The sequence below is a fragment of the Rhincodon typus genome, chromosome 1 (assembly GCF_021869965.1).
Source record: "Rhincodon typus isolate 14 chromosome 1, sRhiTyp1.1, whole genome shotgun sequence".
NCBI lineage: Eukaryota > Metazoa > Chordata > Chondrichthyes > Orectolobiformes > Rhincodontidae > Rhincodon > Rhincodon typus.
This window is the reverse complement of record NC_063332.1, coordinates 137694039-137719627: the sequence shown is the minus strand read 5'-3', so window position 1 is coordinate 137719627 and position 25589 is coordinate 137694039. Positions and strand designations below refer to the sequence as shown.

General features: G+C 42.5%; 1 protein-coding gene across 2 annotated transcripts in view; it reads left to right on the top strand.

The window, feature by feature from the left end:
- naf1 (nuclear assembly factor 1 homolog (S. cerevisiae)) overlaps positions 1-25589 on the top strand; it is a 243195-nt gene that overhangs the window by 85511 nt on the left and 132095 nt on the right. For both annotated transcript variants that reach the window (XM_048620095.1, XM_048620159.1), the window contains exon 4: positions 13674-13767. In XM_048620095.1, the coding sequence (XP_048476052.1) occupies positions 13674-13767 (94 nt within the window). The remainder of the gene's footprint in view (positions 1-13673; positions 13768-25589) is intronic.

Here is a 25589-nt window from a genome sequence, read left to right as displayed (position 1 = left end):
GGTCTAGGCCCGAAACGTCAGCCTTCCTGCTCCTCTGATGCTGCTTGGCCTGCTGTGTTCATCCAGCCCTACACCTTGTTATCTCAGATTCTCCAGCATCTGCAGTTCCTACTATCTCTATAGTAGTAGGGGATTCAATTGTAAGGTGAGCATTTCTGCAACTGCAAAAGAAACTCCGTGATGGCATGTTGCCTCCCTGTTACCAGTGTCAGAAATGTTACTGAATGACTGCAGGACATTCTGAAGGAGGAGGGCAAACATATTGGGACAAGTGACATAGGTGCAAAAAAGGGTGAGGTTCTGTAAGCAGAATTTAGGTAGCTAAAAGTGTAGAGGTTGGAATGAGGTTTGCCAGGTAGATATCATTGAATATGATTTCCCTAATTAGGGCTGTAAACCTAGTCCTGGCTGACCGATAAGAACAGGGGTGTCAGGGGTTCTGCTCACTCTAGGAGCCAGCTCTGAACTAGCTAGGTCTATGTCATGTATTGTGCACACACAGATAAAGGGTGGCGTGATGTCAGGATTCCGGTGTTTGTGGAGTTATTTCGAAATGGCTTTCAGTTAGTTCATTTGGCTGGACGGCTGGTTTACGATGCACAATGAAGCCAACAGCATTGTTTCAGTTCCTGCACCGACTGAGGTCATTATTAAGGTCTCTCCATCTCAGCCTGTCCCCTTTCCAAAGGTGAGACCACCCGCCAGCTGGTTCTCTAGTGAGGGGGTAATCCTATGGTAGTTTGATTGTGACTTTACTTAAGAAGCAAATTAAAAAAGAGGACCCTTAAAATCATCAGCGATAATAAGAACTGCAGATGCTGGAGTCACAGATAACACAGTGCGGAGCTGGAAGAACAAAACAGGCCAGGCAGCATCAGAGGAGCAGGAAAGTTGGTGTTTCAAGTCGGGACTCTTCTTCAGAAATGTGGAGTGGGAAGGGAGCTCAGAAATAAATAGAGAGAGGAGGGGTGGGACTGGGGAAGGTTGGTGGGGTAGCGATAGGTGAGTGCAGGTAGGCAGTGGTGGGGATTGGTCAGTGAGGTGGGAGGGGTGGATAGGTGAGAGAGAAGATGGACAGGTTGTGTCAGGTCAAAGACGTGGGGATGAGAGGGAGGGTTGGTCATGGAATGAGGCTGGGTGTGGGGAGATTTTGAAACTGGTTAAATCCACGTTTAGGCCATTGGCTGTAGGCTCCTGAGGCGGAATATGAGGTGCTGCACCTCCAGTTTGCGGGTGGAGTCATTGTGACACTGGAGGAGGCCCAGGATGGACATGTCACCCAGGGAGTGGGAGGGGGAGTTGAAATGGTTTGCGACCGGAAAGTTTTGTCGTTTGTTGCGAACAGAGCGCAGGTGCTCTTCAAAGTTGTCTCCGAGCCTCCGCTTGGTCTCACCGATGTAGAGGAGGCCACATCGGGAGCAGCAGGTGCAATAGACCAAGTTGACAGATGTGCAGGTGAACCCTTGTATAACGTGGAAGGTTTGTTTGGTGCCTTGTATGGAGGTGAGGGTGTAGGTGTAGGGGCAGGTGTAGCACTTCCTGCGGTTACAGAGAAAGGTGTTGGGTGGTGGGGCTAGTGGGGTGTGTGGAGCGGACAAGGGAGTCGCGGAGTGAATGGTCCCGACGAAAGGCAGATAAGGGTGGGGAGGGAAATATATTTTTGGTTGTGGCATTGGATTATAGGTGTCGGAAGTGGCTGAGAATTTTTGATACGTTGGATGTGCAGGTTGATGGGATGTTATGTGAGGACAAGGGGGATTCTGTCTTTATTTTTGTTGCAGGGAGGGGATGTGAGGGCAGAGGTGTGGGAAACGTAAGAGATGCGGTTGAGGGCATTTTTGATTACCGGGGAGGGGATGTTGCGGTCCTTGAGATGGGAGGACATCTGGGATGTGCGGGAGTGGAACGTTCCATCTTGGGAGAAGACATGTCAGAGGTGGAGGAATTGAGAGTAGGGGATTGCATTCTTGCAGGGAGATGAGTGAGAGGAGGCATAGTCTAGGTAGCTGTGGGAGTTGGTGGGCTTGAAATAGATGTCGGTTTTGAGGTGGTCCACCAGAGATGGAGACTGAGAAGTCCAGGAGGGAGAGGGCGGTACTGGAAATGGTCCAGGTGAATTTGAGGTTGGGGTGGAAGGGTGTTAAAGTTGATGAACTGTTCAAGCTCCTCGTGGGAGCACGAGGCAGCACCAATACAGTCATCAATGTTGGGGATAGTACCAGTGTAGCAGCGGAAGAGGGACTGTTCCACGTATCCTATGAAGAGGCAGGCATCGCTTGGGCTCATGCAGGTGCCCATGGCCATTCCCTTAGTCTGTAGGAAGTGAGAGGAGTTAAAGGAGAAGTTGTTAAGGGTAAGGATGAGTTTGGTTAAGTGGATGAGGGTGTCAGTGGATGGGACTGGTTGGGCTTGCGGGAGAGGAAGAAGCGGAGGGCTTTTAAGCCATCCGCGTTGGGAATACAAGTGTACAGGGATTGGATGTCCATAGTGAACATGATGTGTTAGGGGCCAGGGATTTGGAAGTCTTGGAGGAGTTGGAGGGCATGGGTGGTATCACGGACGTAGGTGGGGAGTTCCTGGACCAAGGGGGATAAAGCAAAGTCAAGGTAAGTGGAGATAAGTTCAGTGGGGCAGGAGTAGGCAGAGACAATGGGTTGGCCTCATCCCATAACCAACCCTCCTTCTCATCCCTGCCTCTTTGACCTGACACAACCTGTCCATCTTCTCTCCCACTTATCCGCTCCTCCTACCTCACTGACCAATCCCCACCACTCCCTACCTGCACTCACCTATCACCATCCCATCTACCTTCCCCAGCCCCACCCCTCCTCTCTCTCTTTATTTCTGAGCTCCTTTGCCCCTCCACATTTCTGAAGAAGGGGCCCGAACTGAAACGCCAACTTTTCTGCTCCTCTGATACTGCCTGGCCTGCTGTGTTCCCTCGGCTCCACACTGTGTTAACCTTAAAATAGTAATCTCTGGATTACACCTAGTACTAGGTGTGATTGAGTATAGGAATAGGAGGTTATTCTAGATGAATATGTGGCTGGAGATATGGTGCAGGAAGGAGAACTTTAGATTTTTGGGACATTGGGACCATTTACGTGGGGGTGGGATCTGTATAAGACGGACAGGTTGCACTTGAACCAGAATGGGATTAGCATCCTTGCAGGAAGGTTTGCTAGTGTTGTTGGGCGATTTAAATTAACTTGGGAGGGGTTGGGGGGATGGTGTGGGTCGGATCAAGAGATAAGGTTAAGCAGGAGGCAATGTATGGCCAAAATTGGAAGAGAGAGGAATTGAGTTCGAAAGCATTGAAATTGTAGGCCAGTTAATGCATTAGGAAATTTAGCAGGGTTGGATGGTATTTGCAAGGAGTCCAACTAACAAGGCAGATGAGTTGAGGACACAAATTTAAACAAGGGGATATGATGTTATTGCTGTCACTAAAACATTGTTGAGAGGGGGGCAACTTGGCAACTTAATATTCAGATGAGATAGAGAAGGATGTAGAAGAGGAAAGTATGTCACAATATTGATCAGGAAAGCAATTACAGTAGTATGGAGGGATGACATGTTATTCTAATGGAGCCATATGAGTAGAACTTAAAAACTAAGAAAGGAGCAATCATGTTGCTGGTAGTGTACCGTAAGCCCCAAATACGCAGGGAGAAAACGTAACAAATTTCTGAGAAGGGGAGGGCAGGAGAGTCCTCGACATTATTTTAAGTGATGAAGCCAGGCAAGTGGTTAAGTATCAATAAGGGAGCATTTTGCAGGCAGTGATCAGAACTTTGAGATTCAAAATTGTTATGGCAAAGGGCGAGGATGGGCTTGAAATCAAAGTTCTGAACTAGAGGATCCCTATTTTGATAAGATCAGATATGATTTGGCCAGAGAGGACTGGGAGCAGATACTTTCAGTACCAGTGAGGCACACTCAAAAATGAAATGAGTACAGGGCGATGTGTTCCAATAATACTAAAGGAAAGGAACAACAAAACCGGTGAATCTTGGGCATTGAAAGATATGAGGTTGAATAAAGAGAAAAAGTGAGGCTTTTTGGCAGATACCAAGGACTCAAAACAGCAGAAACCCGAGAGGAGTAAAGAAGTGAAGGAAAGGGGGATCTTTAAACGGAAATCAGGAGAGCCAAAGGGGACATTAAAGGATAATGGCTAGTAAAATACAAGAAAATCCTAAGTTATTTTGCAAGTACGTTGAGGTAAAAGGATCCCTGGGGAAAGAATAGGGCCCATTTAAGGACCACAGTGGTAATTTATGCACGAAGCCAGGAGACATAGGTCGTGGCCTAAATGAACACTTAGTATCACTGTTCATTAGAGAGAGGGATGTGGGTATAGAAGTCAGGCAGAAAGACGGTGATACAACTTCAGGGGGTAGATGAGACTTATACAAAGTGGATGGGTTGCACCTGAACTGGAATGGGTCCAGTATCCTTGCTGAGAGGTTTGCTTGTGCTGTCAGGGAGGTTTTGAACTAATTTTGCAGGGGGATAGGACATAGATTAGATGTGAAGTTGGGGGCAAGGTCTCATCCTCGGCGAAGGATGGTGAAGACAGTGTATGGGAGGTCCAAAAAGCAAAATTTTATCTATTTTATTGAAAGGAGATTGACTAGTAAGGTGGAGAAACTTGGAGCATTGATCAGCATATAGGAATATTGATATTTTGTGATCACCTGAGACATGGTTGAAATTAAGGACAGGACTGGCAGCTCAACATGCCATGGTACAGAAATTTCAGGTGTGATGTTGTAAGAGAGGTGGGGCATTGCATTATTGATAAAGGAAACCATCACTGCAGTAATGAGGGAGGATGTCCTTGGAGGGTCTTCAAATGAGGCCATCTGGGTAGAGCTTAGAAATAAAAAACAGGGGCTAATACTGTACTTGTTTTATAAGACAAACCTTCCAACAATCAGAGGGAGAGAGGGTGACAGATATACAGGCAGATCACAAAGGTGTGGGAGAAACAGGGTTACAGTTTGTAGGGATTTCAACTTTGCTGATATTAATGGGATCATCTTAGTGTGAAAGGATTAGACGGGGTGAGATTATTAAAGTGCATCCAGGAGAGCTTTATGTGCCAGTATGTCGATAGTCCAACTTGAGGTGGGTAGGGATAGATCTAATCCTAGCAAATGAAGCTGGCCAAGTGATTGACGTTTCAGTGGCCGAGCATTGTGGGGATAGTGACAATGACTCTAAGTTTCAAAGCCATTATGGAAAGGGATAAGGATAATTTCTACACTAAGTGTTGAAATTGGGGATGGCTGATTTCAAGGTTATTTAAAAGGTTCTGGCAAACATTAAGTGGGAGTGCTTACTTGCAAGTAAGTCTGCACTTGGTAAGTAGGTATTTTTTTAAAAGGTAGTATCGCGAGAACTCTGAGCCGGTGTGCTCCTGTAAGAGTAAAGGTAAGGGTTGCAAGTCAAGGGAACCCTGGATGCCAAGGGATATCATGAGTGTGATTAAAGAAAAAGAAGGAAGCACATGTCAAGTTCAGTGCATCAGAAACAGGGGAGACCCTTCAAACGTGTAGAGGGTATAGAGGTTGCTTAAAAAAGAAATAAGGTGGGCAAAGAGGGGCTGCAAAATATCTTTGATAGGATCAAGAAAAACCCCAAGGCTTTTTCAAAGTATGTGAAGAGTAATAGAGTTACCAGGGAAAGTATGAGACCTATTAGAGACCAAAGGGACAACCTATGTGTGGAGCTTGGTGACATGGGTGAACCTTAGAGATTTCATTTGGGATGGTGATGCTCTAGAACATGTTAAGATTAAAAAGGAGGACATATTTGATGTTTAACTAGGCATAAAGGTGCATAAATCCCCAATCTGATGAGATGTATCCCAGGCTGCTATGGGGGGGGCAAGGGAGGAGAGTTGTTGGGCATTGGAGAAGATATTTAATGCTACGCTGGCCACAGGTGAAATGCCAGATGACTGGAGGATAGCTGATATGGTTCCTTTGTTCAAGAAGGTGAGTAGGATGGACCAGGTAATCCTAGACCATGAAGTCTGTCAGATGTGGTAGGGAAATTATTAGAAAAAGTTATGAGGACAGGATTGATCAACATGTGGAAAGGCAGGGATTAATCGAGTATATTCAGCATGAATTTGTTAAGAGGAAAATCCTATCTGATTAATGTAATTGAATTTTTTAAAAAGGTCACTAAATATAAAGATGAAGGTAGTACAGTCGATATGGTTTACGTAGACTTCAGTATGGCCTTTGACAAGGTCCTGCATGGAAGACTGGCTCAAAAGGTAAGAGCCCACGTGATCCAAGCAAATTGGTAAACTGGATCCAGAATTGGCTTACAAACAGGAGGGAAAGGTGATAAAAGATGGATGTTTTGTGCTTTAGAACCGTGTGACCAGGGTTTGGTGCTAGAACCCTCGCTGTTTGTTATTGACACGAAAATTGATGATGGTGTTGGTTATGGTTATGAGGAGGATGGTCTCAGGTTGCAATCTGATATTGATCACCTGGTAAATTGGGCAAGCAATGGCAGATAGAATTTAATCCTGACAAGTGCAAAATGATGCATTTTGGGAGATCTAATAAGGGAAGGAAATACGCAATGAATGGTAGGATCCATTCAGTAGGGAATACTGAGAAACAAAGGGATCTTGGTGTACAAGTCCATAGATACCTGAAGGTGTCAGTACAAGTAGACAGGGTGATGAAGAAGGCATATGGGATGCTTGCATTTGTTGGCCAGGGTGTAGAATGTGGGTGAAAGGAAGTCTTGTTAGAATTTCATAAAACATTGGTTAGGCCACAGGTAGAATTCTGTGTGCAGTTCTAGCTGCCACACTATCAGAGCATATGGTTGTACAGGATAGAATGCGCAAGAGATTCACTAGGATGTTGCCTGGAATGAAAGTGTCAGATATGAAGAGAAACTGAATAGGCTGGGTTATCCTTGGAGCACGGGAGGCTGAGGGGATATCTGATTGAGGTGTACAGAATTGAGAGGCATAGGCAGAATAGACTGTGAGAGTCTTTCCTCTGTGGCATATGTGCCTGAGGCCCAAGGACATAAGTTGAAGGTGAGGAGTAAATGATTTAGATGAGAAATGAAGTTTCTTTTTCACCCAGAGGGTGGTGGAAATATGGAACGAGCTGTCTGAGAAGATGGTGGAGGCAGGTACTCTTGCAACATATAAGAGGCATCTGGACGAGCGCTTAAAATGCTAGGGTATAGTAGGCTATGGACCAAATACAAATAAATGGGATTAGTGTAATTTGGTGTTTGTTGGTTGGCGAGGATATGGTTGGCCGAAGGGCCTGTTTCTATGCTGTATGACTCTGACAATTAAAGAAATTAGCATAGGGAGGAGACTGAGAGTAGCCTGGCATATTTGGAAGTAGATAAATATCTAGGACAAGATGAAATGTATCCATGAGAGAGATTCTAGAGGACTGGAGGACAACAAATGTAGTACTGCAGGGAGGAAGGAAGGGATAAACCAGGAAACCCCAGGCCTGTTAGTCTCACCTCAAAGGTCAGGAAACTACTGGAAGTAAGTCTCAGAGATGGAATTAATTTGCACAGAGAAAGGCAGGAATTAAGACCAGTCACCATGATTTTTATTAAAGGGAAGTCATGTGTGCCCAAACTTGATTGAATTTTTCAAAGAGGTGACCAGGTATTTAAATGTGGGTAATATATTTGACGTAATCTACTTGGAGTTAAGCAAAGGCTTTTTACAAAGTCCTGCATGGGACACTGATAGAAAGGTAACAATCCATGGGATCCAAGGAAATCTAGCAAATTGGATCACGATTGGCTGAGTGACAGGAACCAGAGGGTAGTTGTTGAGGTGTGTTTTTGTGACTGGAACCCTGTGCCAGTGGGGTTCCACGGAGATTGGTGTTGGGTCCATACTGTTTATGATTATATAAAAACAATTTAGAGTTGAAAGCAGGTGGGTTGATCAGTAAGTTTGCAGATGATATGAAAAGTGGAAGGGTGGTAAATAGTGAGGCGGATAGACTTGTATTCTCCTATAATCTAAATAGGCTGGTCAGATGGATTGATGAGGGGCAAATTGAATTCAATTCGGATAAGTGATGCACTTGAGCAGGATAAACAAAGTAAGGGAATGCATGATGAATGGTAGGACCCTGGATCAGTGGGACCTTGGTGTACATGTCCACTGGTCCCTTAAGACAGTAGGTCAGATAAAATGGTTAAGAAAGCATGGGGATACTTGCCGTTACTAGCCAAGGCGTAGAATTTAAGAGCAGGGAGGTGAAGTTGGAACTGTATAAAACATTGTTTAGGCCACAGTTAGGTAATTGTGTGCAGTTCTGGAAACCACATTACAGGAGGGATGTGATTGCACTGGGGGGGGGTGCAGAGGAGATTTACCTGGATGATGCTGGATAATTTAATAATGAAGAGAGATTAGATAGACTGCAAGTATTTTTCTTGGAGCAGAGGAGACTTAGCGGAGAGGAAGGATAATTGAGATGTGTAAAATTATGAAGGGCATTGATAGATTAGCAGGAAGGAACTCTTCCTTTTGGTGGAGGGATCAATGACCGGGGGCATAGATTTAAGATAAGGGGCAAGAGATTTAGAGGAGATGTGAAGACAAATGTTTTCACTCGAAGGGTGCTGGGAATCTGGAACTCACTGCCTCTAAGGTGGTAGAGGTAGAAACCTTTGTAACATTCAAGGAGTATTTAGATTTGCACTTGCAATACCAAGGCATGTAATGCTAACAGCCGAGTGCTTGAAAATGAGATTAGAGTAGTTAGGTGCCTGTTTTTGACAGGTATAGACTTAATGGGCTGAAGGGTCTTTTTCTGTCCTTTAGACATCAATAACATAACACAACAGTCAATTCCCTCGAAGGGAATTAAGGTCTGCGATTTTTGACCATTTCAATTTGTTTTGCTACTCTCTGACAAAATTTAACTATTTCATATTCTCCCACATCCTATTTCATTTGCCAGATTTTTGCCCACTCAGCTAAATGACCCATATTCCTTTGTAGCCTCCTCATGTCCTCTTTATAGCCTATTTTCTTGCTGAAGTGAAAGTTGCCTTTGTCCCAAGGAACTATAGGCACCTCTCTGATTAGAGAGACAGCTTTTGGGGACTTTAACCTGAGGGTTGTCATGTCTCAGACAAAGGTCACCAGTGTAGGAATTCAACCCACACTCCAGCAAATGAGCTTACTTACCCAACTTTGTTTAATCAGCAAAATTAGCCACCGTAGTTTTGAATCATGTATGTAAGCTGTCAAGAAAAGGTTTAGCCCCAGTACTGATCCTGGTTGAACACTACCAACTACATCTTACCAACCAGAAAATTTATGTCTCGTTGTTTGCTGTTGGCTAACTAATCCGTTGCCGATGGAACATATTCCAATAGCAAAATGGTGAAATTTTGAATCCATTAAAAGTCGGGAATTAAAACATAGCTGAAGGGTGACCACGTTAATTTTTTTTTTCAAATCTCGTTCACTAATTTCCTTCAGGGAAGGAAATCTGCCATCCTAACCTGGTTTGGTCTGCATGTGATTCCAGACCCCAATGTGATTGACTCTTAACTCCTCTGAAACGGGCTAGCAGACCATTCAGTTCAAGGACGATTAAGGATGAGCAGTAAATGTTGGCCCAGCCCACGTCCCTTGGTGAATAAAAAAAATTACTATTGCATGCATTCAGAAAAAGGCTACAGTCTTTTTAGATACAAGACACATATTGAACATATTTAGGCACTTTTTAAACAAATTGTAGGGGCTTTATGAATGGGTGAGAATGGGACTCATGATGGCACTATTTTAATGAATCTGAATAATTTTTAATACATTTTAATTAAAGGTGGATCTCTGGCAGCAATTTTCTTTCTTTCTTATGGTTATTATTCATTTATTTATTTACACATTTGTGTACGATGATTCATTCATCCAAAAAAGTGACTGAAATGATTTCAGGGATACAAACCATTTTAAAGAGATATTAATAGGTTAGATAAATGGGCATAGATTTGGCAAATGGAGCATCGTGCAAAAATATGACGTTGTTTGGTTTGCAAGTGAGACCAAAACACTATTACTTAAATGTAGAACAACTGCAGAAAGCTGCAACACAAAGGAACTTGTGGGTATTTGTACACAAAACACAGAAGGCTAGCACACAGGTGCAGCTGGTAATCAGGATGACTAATGAAATGTTGGTCCTTATTTCAACGGGGTTACAGTATAAAAGTAAGGAAGTCTTATAGCAACTATTCTAATAAAGAAACAGGATGGGACCATCAAATCCTATGAAATGTAGATATCAAGTGATATACAGCATTGGATTAAGAGAAAAAGGGAGACCCTTGGCAGATACCGAGGTCTCAACACCAGAAACCTGAGAGAAAAGAATGTGCAAGAGGGAAATTAAAAGGGGCATTGAGGACGAAAAGGGGAGATGAAAGGATACCGGTAGGTAAAAGAAAATAAATTCCTAAGTTTTTTTTTATATCACGGGTACACAAAGAGTAAAAGTATAATGACGGAAAGAGTAGGGACAATTAAGGACCACAGTGGTAATTTGTACATGTAGCCAGAGGATGTAGCTAGGGTTCTAAATGAATACTGTGGGCTGGTATTCACTAGTGAGAGGGATGATGTGGGTATAGAAATTAGGGAGAAGGACTGCAATACAATTAAAGAAGGTAGCACAGCTAGAGACGAGGTTCTTTAGCGTTCTGTCAGAATTGAAAGTAAATAACCTCCAGGGCCAGATGACGTGTAACCCATTTTAAGTGAGGAATGAAGGAAGTAGGGTGCTTACAGTGGTTTATATAAATGATTTAGTCTTGAATGTAGAAGGGTTGATCAATACATTTATAGATTGCAAAAATTTGATAGGATGGTAATTAGTAAGGAGGAAAGCTTTAGACTACAAGAGGATATAGAGAGGCTGGTTAACTGGGCTGATCGGTGGCAAATGGAATTCAACTTGGATAAATGTGAAGTGTTGCCAAAAATGGCAAGGTAATACATGATGAATAGTAGGGCTGTGGGAAGCAATGAGGATCAGAGTTTGCGCGTATGCTAGTCCATCAACGTATCAGGGTAGGTGGATGAAGTGCTAAGTGTAGCATGTGGTATATTTGCCTTAGTTAGTCAAGGCACACAGTTTAAGAGCAGAGAAGTGATGCTAGAACTGTATAAAACATTGTTGAGGCCACAACTAGAGCATTGTGTGCAATTGTGCAATCTGCATGTTATAGCACTGGAGAGGCTGCAGAGATGTACCAGGATGTTGCCTGGGCTGGAGAGTATCAATTATGAAGAGAGATTGATCAGACTGCAGTTGTTTTCCTTTAGAGCAGAGGAGATTGAGAAGGGATGTAATGGAGATGCATAAAATTGAGGGGTACAGAGAGGGTAGATAGGAAGGAACTTCCCCTCCTTTTATGGAGGAGTTAATAGCTAGGTTGCATAGATATAGAGATGTGAGGAAAATATTTTCACCCAGAGAGTGGTGACACGCTGAAGCCTGTAAGGATGGTCGAGGCAGCCTCATACAACATTTAAGAAGTATTTAGATGTGCAGTTGTGATGCCAAGGCAAACAAGACTATGGGCCAATTGCTGAAAATTGGGACTTGAATGGTTGGGTGGTGGTTTTTGACTGGCCTGAACGTGATAGGTCGAAGGCTATTTCTCTGTGCTATAAATCTCTGACTCTAGGTGTTGAAGAGACCACATCTGGAGTACTATGAACAGTTTTGGCACCCTTAATTTAGGAAAAATATCATTTCACTGGAGGCAGTTCATACAAGGCTTACTAGGATGATCCCCAGCGTGGATGAGTTGTCTTATGAGCAAAGACTAAATAGGTTGGTGCTCCACTCCCTGGAGTTGACAAGAATGAGGGTTGATCTCGTTAAAAAATATATTTAGTAAAGGAGTTTGACAGGGTAAATATTGAGAGGATGATTCCCTTGTTGGAGAGCCTAGCACCAGAGGGCATGGTCTCAGAATAAATAGGTATCAATTTAAGACTGAGTTGAGGAGAAATTTCTTCTCTGAGGGTTGTGAGAGTCTTTGGGACTCCTTGCCACAGAGAGTTGTAAGGGCAGAGTCCTAGTGTATATTTAAGGCCAAAATAGATTCTTGATCAGTAGGGGAAGGAAGGGTTACAGAGTAAAGGTTGGAAAGTGAATGTGCGGAATATTGGATCAGTCATGATCCTGTTGAATGGCAGAGCAGGCTTGAGGGGTCAAATGCTATTCCTATTTCTTATGCTGTTATGAATTTCAGTATGGACAATAAAGTGAAATTGAAGTATAATGTTCCCCCATTTTGGCGGCACGGTGGCTCAGTGGCTAGCACTGCTGCATCACAGCGCCAGTGACCCGGGTTCGATTCCACCCTTGGGTGACTGTCTGTGTGGAGTTTGCACATTCTCCACGTGTCTGCGTGGGTTTCCTCCGGGTGCTCTGGTTTCCTCCCAAAGTCCAAAGATGTGCGGGTTTTGTGGATTGGCCATGCTAAATTGCCCATTGTGCCCAGGCATCTTTAGGGTAGGTGAGTTAGACATGGGGAAATCAGGGGTAGGGGAATGGGTCTGGGTGGGATGCTCTTCGGAGGGGCGGTGTGGACTTGTTGGGCCGAATGGCCTCTTTCCATCTAGGCTTAGGTCTTCTTCTTTTCTTTCTCCTTGGCTGTCCTTTTATTATCTGCTCTCACTCTCTGCCTATCTCTTCACCACCCCCACCCCGCCACAGACCAATCTCAGCATCCATGTACTATTGGGATCCAATTGTTCCTCTTTTTTTTTTCCTTGATGTTCTGTATTATGACTCGCCCTTCGGGAGAATCGGATTCTATTCTATGATCTTAATTAATTTATATCATTAAAAGTCCTTTTTAAGATTTTGAAAAAACTCTACATTTCTTGGCCTTTTTGAAAAATAAGCAAATTTTCTTTACAGCACTGCTTATTGCTCAAAACACCTTCGTGAATGGTTTAAGGCTGACCACCTTTTGAATAGAAGAGAGTTGTACACTGAGTCTGAGATAACAAGGTGTAGAGCTGGATGAACACAGCAGGCCAAGCAGCATCAGAGGTGCAGGAAAGCTGATGTTTCGGGCCTAGACCTTCACTGAGTCTAATGCTTTTGGTAGTTTTCTTGAATCAATTACTGCAAATTAAACTGTGTGTCTTTGTTTAAAGCAAAATACTGTGAATTGTGGAAATTTGAAATAACAACAGAAAATACTGAGATATTCTTCACTTCCTTGCAAACCATATTGTACTCAGTGTTAATTATGTTTTTGTCTCCTCACATGGTGCCAGATCGGCTGAATTTCTCCAGCATTTTCTATTTTTACGTGTGCATGTCTTGGAACCTGGTTCTACACGTTTGACTGGCTGTTTTTTTGTAAAGACCAAAGCAATGGAAAGCTGGAGCGAAACTTGGAAATAGGACTTTAACATCTTTGGCACACTGTAAACATTAGTTTTTGAGTAACATTATAGCACAGTGTGCCACTGGTATGATGAGATGTAAGGAAGCTGTTTGAGAAAACAGCGCAATGCTAATTGTTGTGTGTTTACTTATTTTTCAAGCAACTTAATATATCAAGGACTTAAATTGTATTGCATTTGTTTCCTTTTTAATCAGGATTTGCCCAAAGTCGAAGAAGTAAATATTGTTCTTCCTGAAGAAGTGAAAAAGGAGCCCATTGGGATTGTCTCCAGTATCATTGACCAATTGGGTATGTAAAGCATGTATTGCTAAACTGAAACAATATGTAATTCTTTACAGTGATGCATAATGTGTCATTTGGTTTTCTTTTAGATGACTTTTACATTTAACAGTCAACCGAGTCTAACATTCACCAAGCAGACTGCCTTTTATCATGCCCAGTGAACAGTACAAATACCTTTTCTGTCTTTTAGAGACCAGTGAAATCTGGACTGAGCAAATAAGTGTTCAGTGGGTACTTTTTAAAGTGGGGAAAGCCAAGACTGGCAACAAAAAATATTGATTTCTCTTCATTATTCCCAATGTGGCCTGTGATAACGTTCTGTCCCAACACGTTGGAGATGTTGACATCAAGGGAAGTTTCTTGTTAAATTCCTAACTTGGGTTTATCTATGGAAGTGTGTACTCTTAATTACTGCTGCAAGCAGTCACCAGCATCACAGCGCTGCCATTGTCATCATGTATTATTTGTCATGCAAGTGAAATGGAGACCTGCCACCGCACGCTTCCATCTGGGCTTAGGTCTTCTTCTTCTCTTCTCTTTCTCCCTGACTGTCCTTTTCTTTCACTCTCTGCCTCTCTCTTCACCACCCTCCCCGCCCCCGACCAATCTCAGCATCCATGTACTATTGGGATCCAGTTGTTCCTCTTTTTTTTCCCCTTGATGTTCTGCATTATGTAGCAAGCCTGATTTCTTCATTGTCTTGTTGAATCATCCTTGTAGTTTTGGCAATGTTTCTGCAATCGGAACTAATACATTGTTTAATTTTCATTTCCATACTTCCATTTTCTGCTATCATTTTCTCCAAGTCTTCCCTTACAATCTTTACATATTCCCCTGGTTCTTTCCCATAGACTTAGACCAATAGGCCATTTGGTCTTTGCTGTACTAATATTAATATCCCCTGTTCTTCCACTACTTTTCTGCAGTTCTACAGACACTCAGTCACGTTCTCATCATCCCCACCATATCCCTGAATGTCATCTGCAAACATCATTGACTGTGACGTTTTCTGTCTCACTTGTTAAGATAGGATATCTGTGACAATCAGGAAGACGATGTGGCTTGGTGCTAATCCTTGATGCAGTCCAACTTTGAAACTCTAATTTTCCTGATGCTAAAGCTTGTTCTTGGCTGTCACTCCTTTTATATAAGCTGTAATAGTCATACATACTTCTCTCAGACTCCATAAATTCTACCACATTACCAGACATCCTTCCTAGCTACTGGTCATGTACCTTCTCCAGATGGATGAATACAATTTTCATGATGCGTTCAGCTTTCCTGATATTTTTGCATCATTTGTCACAATAATAATGCTGTTTTGGAAGTGATAGGTCGCGCAAAATACAAAAAGTTAATTTGCATTAACTTTTTCTTCAGTTTTATTTGTGTACGCTGAGAGTAAATATTAATGCATTTTTAAACCAGACAAAAGTTAACAGGAACCGCGATCAATTTTTTTAATTTAGGAAAACTGGCATCTATTTATTCAGGGAAAATCATATTTAACTAAATTGGTAAGAGTTTTTTGATGAAATAGTAGTGTTGATGAGAATCTTGCAGTGAATGAAGTGGACGTAAATTTTCAAAAGGCATTTGTTATGGACAGGAATGAGACACTTTGAATCCCTGTATTTCCTTGCCTTCTTTTCGTAAGCAGCATTGTTTAATTTTGAAAGACTGATACATTTTTATGAAGTCAATTTTTTTTAAAGTGATGCACAGCAGACACTTTGAGATTTAAACTGGGAATATTAATTATTTGTCAATGTCAATTGTAGAGTGATCTTGAGTGACTTTTTCATAAACAAGCACACGCAGGCACACAGACATAGTTTTAAAAAAAAGTCTGTGAATATTAAAACTAAATGGTTTAATATTCAGTTCACTTGAAGATCAGAATCCAAATGCCTAGAGTCAGCAGTTGTAGGATTTGTTTGGAATTGGTGATAATGCAACAAAATAGAGCCATGGTTCCTAATAAGATTAGTGGATAGGATCATTTGACTTTTACAGGTTATGATGCTCCACTTGAGAAAGTGTGCTGATTGTTGAGCCTCCCTACTCCTGGGTTCATCATAAAAGCCGATGATTTAATCAAAGTAACCAAATTCCCCAGTTCACTTGCCAGATGAATCAGGTTCATCGTAAACGCTAAGCAGGTTGCTGTACGAAACAAGAACTGCTAGTTATTACAAATAAATGAATTCTAATCACAAGAACTACTATTTATTACAAATAAATGAATTCTAATCACAATTAAGCAGCTATGGCTGCCCTAGTTAAAACTCTTAACCCCTTTAAAACTGCTGCACACCCAGGTAGACAAAAACAAACAAAAAACATTGCTGGTCTGGGTATAGGGAAAAAAAAACTGAGAAGCTCAGCTCAGTAGCACCAGGGCTGATCAGATGGGAAGCAAAAAGATCAAGTTCTTCTGTTTTTTTCCATATTCTTTCACTTTGAAGGAAGCAGAGGATAATTGTACAGAAAGTAACTTTTTTTTTCAGGCTTAAGGTATTTTTACTGCAAAGTGATAGAGACACAGAACCTTTCCTTCCAGCAATCCACTCTGTTGTAAATTCCAAGCTATTCAGCTGCCCAGGAGCCAGTCCGAGTTGTTGTCAGACTGATGACATCTGGCATCCACAACAAGTTGTATTCGCACAGACTGGTCGTTGATCAGTGTCGAGCTGTATCTCACTGACCATAACCAAATGGATTCAAAATGGTGGATGGGAGTGCATTGTGCTTGTAAGAGCTGCTCCCCTTTTTCTGGAGCTGATTTTGTCATCTTTTTTAACAGTAATTACTCTTTTATAAACTATTACTTTGTTTTTGGAACCTTGAAAAAGAATCAAAACAACGATACTTTAATTGGAAGAAAAGAGAGAGCCGGAGACCGCATGGGTGGTTGATCAGAAGAACTGCTCTCGAGTTCAGAGACAGACCAGCAGTGAACTTTCACAGCTGACTGGCTGTAAAGGTACAAGCATCTGTGAACATCACAGTTCGGTCCAAGATAAATTAACAAACGGTGAAATTCATAGGTTGGAGAGACCTCATTGTTAGAACTACTTATAGGTGGGGATCAGCTAAGTGTTTTCTTTAAGTCTTATAAAACATAAATCTTCAGCTATTTTTCTTTTGTGAATGTACAATACTGAGTAGGGTGAGGGTTTTTAAAACATGTTTTATTGCGATCCCTGTCTTGATTAATTTTTTTTAAAAGGTATGAAACGTAGGTACTAAATTATCCTGGAGGAGTGTTTTTAGAACAGTAAGACTGTGTGCTATTTTCTGGCACTGTAGATTGTAAAGGTGAGGAGATGGCTGTTAGTGATGTGCACTTCCTGTCGGATGTGGGAGATTAGGGAGAATTTCAATATTGCTGATTATGTTTGCAGTAATTGTGTTTGGTTGTAAATCCTTCAGATCAAATAGATCAGTTTGAGCAGCAGTTAGAGGCAATGAGAAATTTACAGGGGATCCAAAGAGGTAGTGAGAAAGGAGATAAGCCTGAGGCTGGTAAGGTTGAGAAAAGAAGCCAGTCAAAATAGTCAAGGCAGGCAGGAGCAAGGCAGAGAATGAGGTAAGACTGATAAAATAAACCGCATTTATTTCAGTGCAAGAGGCCTAACAGGTAAGGCAGATGAACTCGGGGCACGTTTGGGAACATGGGACTGGGATATCATAGCGATTACAGAAATGTGGCTTAGGGATGGCAGCTTAATGTACCAGGGTATAGATGCTATGGAAAGAATAGAAAGGAGAGGGAGAGGAGTGGCGTTTTGGTTAGGCATAACATTACAGCTGTACTTGAGGAGGATATTCCGAGGAGATGAAGGAAATGAGAAATAAGAAAGGGATGATTACTTTATTGGACTGTACTATTGGCGCGCACCCCCTCTCCTCTCCTCTTCCCCCCCCCCCCCCACCACCACCACCACCACCAGTGTCAGTGGGAATTTGAGAAGCCAACTTGTAAGAAAATCTGTTATCTGTAAGAATAGTAGGATGGTAGTGATAGGGGATTTTAACTTTCCAAACATAGACTGGGACTGCCATTGTGTTAAGGGCTTGGATGGAGAGGAACTTAGGTGTACTAGAAAATTTTCTTACTCATTATGTGGATGTACCTAATAGAGAAAGAATAAAACTTAATCTTCTTTTGGGAAATAAAGCAGCTCAGATGACTTAGGTGTCAGTTGAGGAGCACTTTGGGGCCAGTGATCATAATTCTATTAGTTTTAAAATAGTTATGGAAAAGGATTCTGGGTAATCCAAGATGGAGGATGGGAAAAAAATTGTTTTTTGAGGTATTTTCAGTTTTGGAGCTGATTTCTTTGAAATCTAGGAGCAATAATTACTGTCCTATTGCTATTGCATTGTTTTGGAACTTGGGGGGGAAAAATGGAGTTCAAAACATTGGCACTTTGCAAAGGAGGAAAAGAGACAAAAGCAGTGACCATGTGGGAAAAAGGAATAATACAGCACAGGAACAGGCCCTTCACTTACAGGATCCGTATCCCTCCAATCCTTTCCTATTCATGTATTCGTCCTGGCGTTTCTTGAATGCTGCTATTGTGTCTGTTTCCACCACCACCTCTGGCAGTGCGTTCCAGGCATTTTACCACCCTTTGTGTGAAAAACTTGCCTTGCACATTTCTTTTAAACTTCCCCTTCCCTGTCCCCTTCAACCTGACTCCTCTACCCTGCGGAAAAAGCCTCATACTTTCCACTCTGTCCATGCCATTCACAATCTTTTAAACTTCTATCACGTCGCCCCTCAACCTTCTGCGTTCTAGTGAAAACAAATCCAGTCTATCCAACCTTTCTTTGTAGCTGAAATCCCCACACCAGGTAACATCCTGGTAAACCTTTACTGTATCCTCTCCAAAGCATCCAAATTGTTCTGGTTGTGTGGTGACCAGAACTGTACGCAATATTCCAAGTGTGGTCTAACTAAAGTTCTATAAAGCTGCAGCGTAGCTTCTTTATCCATATACTCAATGTCCCTTCCAATGAAGGCAAGCATGCCCATAAGCCTTTTTTTTACTGCTGTATCCACTAGTGCTGTCACCTTCAGTGATCTGTGGACCTGCACACCCGATCCCTCTGCATTTCAATACTTGTAAGGGTTCTGCCATTCACTGCATAATTCCCACCTGTTCTTGACCTTCCAAAATGCATCGCCTCACATTAGTATGGATTAAACTCCATCTGCCATTTTTCTGCTGATGCCTCGAACTGATCTATATCCTGCTGTATCCTCTGACAGTCCGCCTATTGGCAACACCACCAATCTTTGTATCGTCTGCAAACATAGTAATTAGACCAGCTATGTTTTCCTCCAGATCATTTATGTAGAACACGAACAGCGGAGATTCGAGGACTGATCCCTGTGGAGCACCACTAGTAATAATCCTCCAATCTAAAAAGCATCGTTCCATTGCTACCCTTTGTCTTCTATGACTAAGCCAGTTCTGTATTCATCTTGTCAGCTCACTCCTAATGCCTTATGACTTCACCTTTTGAACCAGTTTGCCATGAGGGACCTTGTCAAAGGCTTTACGGAAGTCCATGTGGACAACAACAACCGCTTTTCCCACATCAATTACCTTCATCAGCAGCTCAAAAACCCAATCATGTTAATGAAGCATGACCTCACAAAACCATGCTGTCTATCACTAATAAGTCCATTTGCTTCTAAGTGCATATAGATCTTGTTCCTGAGAATCTTTTCCAATAATTTCCCTACCACCAACGTGAGGCTCACAGGCTTGTAACTTCCTGGATTATCCCTGCTACCCTCCTTCCCTCCTTGAACAGTGCGACAACATTGGCTTTTTTCCAGTCCTCTGGGACCTCACCTGTGGCCAAAGAGGATACAAAGATGTTTGTCAGTCCTTCAGCAATTTGTTCTCTTGCCTCCCACAATGTTCTGGGATAGATCCCATCAGAACCCGGGGACTTAACTACCTTCATACTCTTCAAGATGTACAGCACTTGTTCCTTTTTAATAGCAACTTGGCTTAGAGATTCAGCATTGCCTTCCCTGAGATCCTCCTCCAACAATTCTTCTTCTTTGATGAATACCAACACACAATATTCATTTAGGACCTCACCTACCTCTTCTGGCTCCACAACTAGATTACTTCCTTTGTCCTTGAGTGGGTCAGCCCTTTCTCTGGCCACCCTCTTGCTTTTTATATGCGTATAAAAAACCTCGGGCTTCTCCTTATCTTTTTGTCAGTCCCCATCTTCCTAGACATTACATATGCTTTCCTTTTCAAATAATGAATCAAATGGAGAAATAAACCTGCACAGCTCTCTGACCCAACACAGAACCTGTACAGCTGACTGCCTCTGCTGTTTAGTTTCTTCGACTGAGTTCGTCTAAGAAAAATGAACAGATAGTGAAATTCAGAATTGATCCTGGAGAAACCTTCGGTGGAGAGCTCACCCGAGGTGAGCAGCTAAGTGGCTAGTTTTTAAAAGCGTAACCTTACTGTTTTTTGTTTTTTTTTTAATTTTGCAAATCTGCATTAGTGAATAAAGTGCATTCTTTTTTGATTTATATGTTTTTTTGAGATCTGTTTCTTGATCAAAATTTAAAATATCAAACATAGGTACTAAGTTAGCCTGGAGCAATGTTTTTAAAGTAATAAGACTGGGCTATTTTCTGGATCTGTAGATTGTTAAGGTCAAAGATGGCCTTTGGTAGAGTGATGTGCTGTTCCTGTCAGATGTGGAAGATTAGGGACAGTTTCTGATACCGATGATTACGTCTGCAGGAGGTGAGTTTGGTTGAGAATCCTATCTGATTGCATGGATTGGTTGGAGTGGTAGTTGGATGCAATGAGGAATTTATAGAAGCTTGTAGGTGTGATGGATGGCAGTTTCAGGAAGGGAGAAAAACCGCAGATACAGCTGGGTAGAGGGTTACATCCCTGAAAGGTGTCGGGGTAGTCAGGTAGTACAGGAGTCTTTTGTGGTTACCCCATCTCAAACAAGTACGCTGTTTTGGAAAGTGTAGGGGGCAATGCATTCTTAGGGGAATGTAGCATGGCCAACCAGGCTTCTGGTGCCGAGACTGGCTCTACTGTAATGAGGGGTATGTCAGGTTCCAAGCCATCGAGTATAATAGGGGACTCTCTCGTCAGAGGCACGGACAGACGTTTCTGTGGCCAACAATGAGACATCAGAGAATGGTGCGTTGCCTCCCTGGTGCCAGGATCAAAGATATCTCGGAGAGGATGCAGAATATTTTCAAAGGGGCGCGGCTTCAGTAGGAGGTTGTTGTACACATTTGAGCTAATGACATAGGAAGAGAAAAGGATGAGATTCTGAGGAGAGAATGTAGGAAGTTAGGTAGGAATTTAAAAAACTAGGCCCTCAAGGGTAGTAATATCTGGAATACTTCTGGTGCAACGAGCTAGTGAGGATTGGAATAGGAGGACAGAGCAGATGAATGTGTGGCTGAGGAGCTTGTGCAGGGGAGAAGGATTCACATTTTTGGATCATGGGAATCTCTTTTGGGGTGGAAGCGACCTGTATAAGATGGATGGATTGCCCCTGAACTTGAAGGGGACTAATAAACTGGCAGGGAGTTTTGCTAGAGCCACTCGGGAGGATGTCAACTCGTTTCGGTGGGTGGGGGGCAAAGAGTGGTGAGAACCCGGGAGCATTTGGGAAAAGGAGCAAGTCAATCAGTTAGGGCAGGCAGAAACAATGCAGAGGACGAGGTAGAACTATTAAATTAAGCTGCATTTATTTCAATGCAAGAGGCCTAGCAGATAAGGCAGATGGACTGAAGAGCATGGGACTGGGATATCATAGTGATTATAGAGGTGTGGCTCAGGGATGAGCAAGACTGTCAACTTAATTTCCTGAATATAGATGTTATAGGAAGGATAGAAACGGGGACAAGAGAGAAGGGGGAGTGGCGTTTTTGATTAGGGATAACATTGGGGCTGTAATTAGGGAGAGTATTCCTGGCCATAGGCACAAGGAAGTTACTTGGGTGGAACTGAGAAATAAGAAAGGGATGATCACCTTTTTTGGGCTTGTACTATAGACTTCTCCAGTAGTCAGTAGAAAATTGAGAAACAAATTTGTAAGGAGATCTCAGTTATCTGTAAGAATAATAGGGTGGTTACGGCAGAGGATTTTAGCTTTCAAACATAGACTGGGACTGCTGTAGTGTTAAGGGCTTGGATGGAGAGGAATTTGTTGTGTGTACGAGAAAATTTTCTTTTTCAGTATGTGTATATACCTATGAGAGAAGGTGCAAAACTTAAGCTGCTGTTGGGAAATAAGGGTGGAGGGGGGCAAGTGACTGAGGTGTCAGTGGAGGAGTATTTTGTGGCCAGTGAACCATAATTGTATTAGTTTTAAAATAGTGATGGAAAAGGATAGACCGGATCTAAAAGTTCTAAATTGGAGGAAGGCCAAGTTTGATGGTATTAGACAAGACCTTTCAAAAGTTGACTTGGGGGAGTGGGAGGATATTCGTAGGTAGAGGGGCGGCTGGAAAATAGAAAGCCTTCAAAAATGACATAACAAGAGTCCAGAGCCAGTATGTTCCTGTTAGGGTGAAGGGCAAAGCTGGTAGGTGTAGGGAATGGTGAATGACTAAGGAAATTGAGGTTTTAGTCAAGAGAAAGAAGGAAGCATATATCAGGTGTGGACATTAGGGATGGAATCCCTCGAAGAATAGAAGGGCAGCAGGCGTATACTTGAGAGGGGACATGAGATAGCTTTGGTAAAAAGGGTTAAGGAGGATCCAAAGGGATTCTACAAATACTTTAAGGACAAAAGAGTAACTAGGGAGAGAATAGGTCCCCTTAAAGATCAGCAATCACCTATGTGTGGAATCGCAGGAAATGGGGGAGATACTAAATGAGTACTTTGCATCAGTGTTAACTGTGGAGAAGAATGTGGAAGATAGATAACGTGGGGAAATAAGTAATGATGTCTTGAAAAATGTCCATATTAAGAGGAATTGGTGCTGGATGTCTTAAAATGCATTAAGGCGGATAAATCCCCAGGACTTGATCAGGTATACCTGACAACTCTGTGAGAAGCTAGGCAATTGATAGCCAGGCCCTTTGCTGAGATATTTGTATCATCGCTTACCACAGGTGAGGTGCCCGAAGAGCGGAAATTGGTTAACGTGGTGCCTCTATTTAAGAAAGGAGATGAGGAAAAGCCAGGGAACTATAGACCGGTGATCCTGACATCAATGGTGGGCAAGTTGTTGGAGGGAATCCTAAGGGACAGCATTTACATGTATTTGGATAGGCAAGGACTGATTAGGAATAGTCAACGTGGCTTTATGTGTGGGAAATCGTGTCTCACTAACTTGATTGTGTATTTTGATGAGCAGAGCAGTGGACTTGGGTAGAACATAGAACAGTACAGCACAGTACAGGCCCTTCGGCCCACGATGTTGTGCCAACCCATTACCCTGCTAAGATCAATCTACCCTGCATACCCTACATTTTACTATCCTCCATGTGCCTATCCAAGAGTCGCTTAAAAGTCTCTAAAGTATCTGACTCCACTGCCACTGCCGGCAGCTCATTCCACACGCCCACCACTCTCTGTGTGAAGAAACTACCACTGACATCCCCCCATACCTTCCTCTAATCACCTTAAAATTATGCCCCCTCGTAATAGTCATTTCCGTCCTGGGAAAAAGTCTCTGACTATCCACTCATTATCTTATATGCCTCATTATCTTGTAAACCTGTATCAAGTCACCTCTCATCCTTTGCTCCAATGAAACAAACCCTAGCTCCTCAACCTTTCCTCATAGGACTGTTTCCTCCAGTCCAGCCAGCATCCTGGTAAATCTTCCCTGCACCCTCTCTAAAGCTTCCACATCTTTCCTGTAATGAGGTGACCAGAACTGAACACACTATTCCAAGTGTGGTCCAACCAAGATTTTATAAAGCTGCAGCATAACCTCACGGCTCTTAAACTCAATTCCGCTGCCAATGAAAGCCAACACACCATACACCTTCTTTACAACCCTGTCAACTTGGGTCGTCACTTTGAGGGATCTATGGACGTGGACCCCAAGATCTCTTTGGTCCACCACACTGCCGAGAATCTTGCCATTAACCCTGTATTCTGCATTCAAATTCGACCTTCCAAAATGAATCACTTTACACTTTTCTGGGTTGAATTTCATCTGCCACTTCTTTGCCCAGCTCTGCATCCTGTCAATGGCCCATTGCAACCTACAACAGCCCTCCACGCTGCCCACAACTCCATCAACCTTCATGTTATCAGCAAACTTACTAACCCACCCTTCCACTTCCTCATCCAAGTCATTTATAAAGATCACAAAGAGCAGAGGTCCCAGAACAGATCCCTGCCGAACCCACTGGTTACTGAGCTCCAGGCTGAATACTTTCCATCTACTACCACCCTTTGTCTTCTATTGGACAGCCAGTTTTGTTTCCAGACAGACAAATTTCCCTGAATCCCATGCCTCCTTATTTTGTGAATGAGCCTACCATGTGGAACCTTATCAAATGCCTTGCTAAAATCCATATACACCACATCCACTGCTCTACCTACATCAATGTGTTTTGTCACATCCTCAAAGAATTCAATAAGGCTTGTGAGGCATGACCTGCCCCCCTCAAAGCCATGCTGATGTGACCTATATGGACTTCAGTAAGGTGTTTGATAAGGTTTCTCATGGTCGACTGGTTATTAAAGGTAAATCATGTGGAATACAGGGAGAAATAGCCATTTGGTTACAGAACTGGCTCGAAGGTAGAAAACAGCAGGTGGTGGTGTAGGGTTGCTTTTCAGACTGGAGGCTTGTGACCAGCGGTGTGCCACAAAGATCAGTGCTGGGCCCACCGCTTGACATCATTTTGTACAAATTATTTCAATGTGAACCTTGGAGATATGGTTTGTATGTTTGCAGATGACACCAAAATTGGAGGTGTAGTGGACAGTAAAGAAGGTTACCTTGGAGTACAATGGGATCTTGATCAGATGGGCTAATGGGTGAAAGAGTGGCAAATGGAGTTTAATTTAGATAAATGTGAGGTGCTGCATTTTGGAAAGGCAAATAAGGACAGGACTTATATACTTAATGGTAAGGTCTTGGGGAGTATTGCTGAACAAAGAGACTTTGGAGTGCAGATTCATTGTTCTTGAAAGTGGAGTCCAAGGTAGACAGGATAGTGAAGGCAGCATTTGGTATGCTTGCCTTTATTGGTCAGTGCATTGAGTATAGGAGTTGGGAGGTCATGTTGTAGCTGTGCACAGCATTGTTTATTTTGGAATGTTGCATCCAATTCTGGTCTCCCTCTGGTCTGTTTTCGTGCTGTACGTCCCTGTCACTCTTTGACGCTGTGTAAAGCAGCAGTATAAATACAACTCCAGTGACTGGTTTTCGAAAGTGCAGCAATTCCTCCCAAAAACATTGTTTTTTTTTTTAAAAGTCTTTTTCCCATCGCAGTCCACAATCAAACATAATAAGAATAAAATTATACGATCTTTCCAAGGTGAATTCAAGTTATTTTTTCCAATGACTTTTGAGGAAATTTTAACTTTCAGCTTGGTTGTTGGTTCAGATAGACGTTTCACTATATTTTCATAAATGCATGTCACAACAAATTACTATATTGTACCACATACTACATGTTACAGTGGAGGTCTGCTGCTTTTTTTTTAAAATGATGTTAAAATAGATTGATTCTAAGGTCAAAAAAGTATTGTTGCAGCTCTTAAAACTCTAAAGATGCTTCAATCACTTATGCTGCCCCTCTGTGACTAATGGATGGTTGTTAATGAGC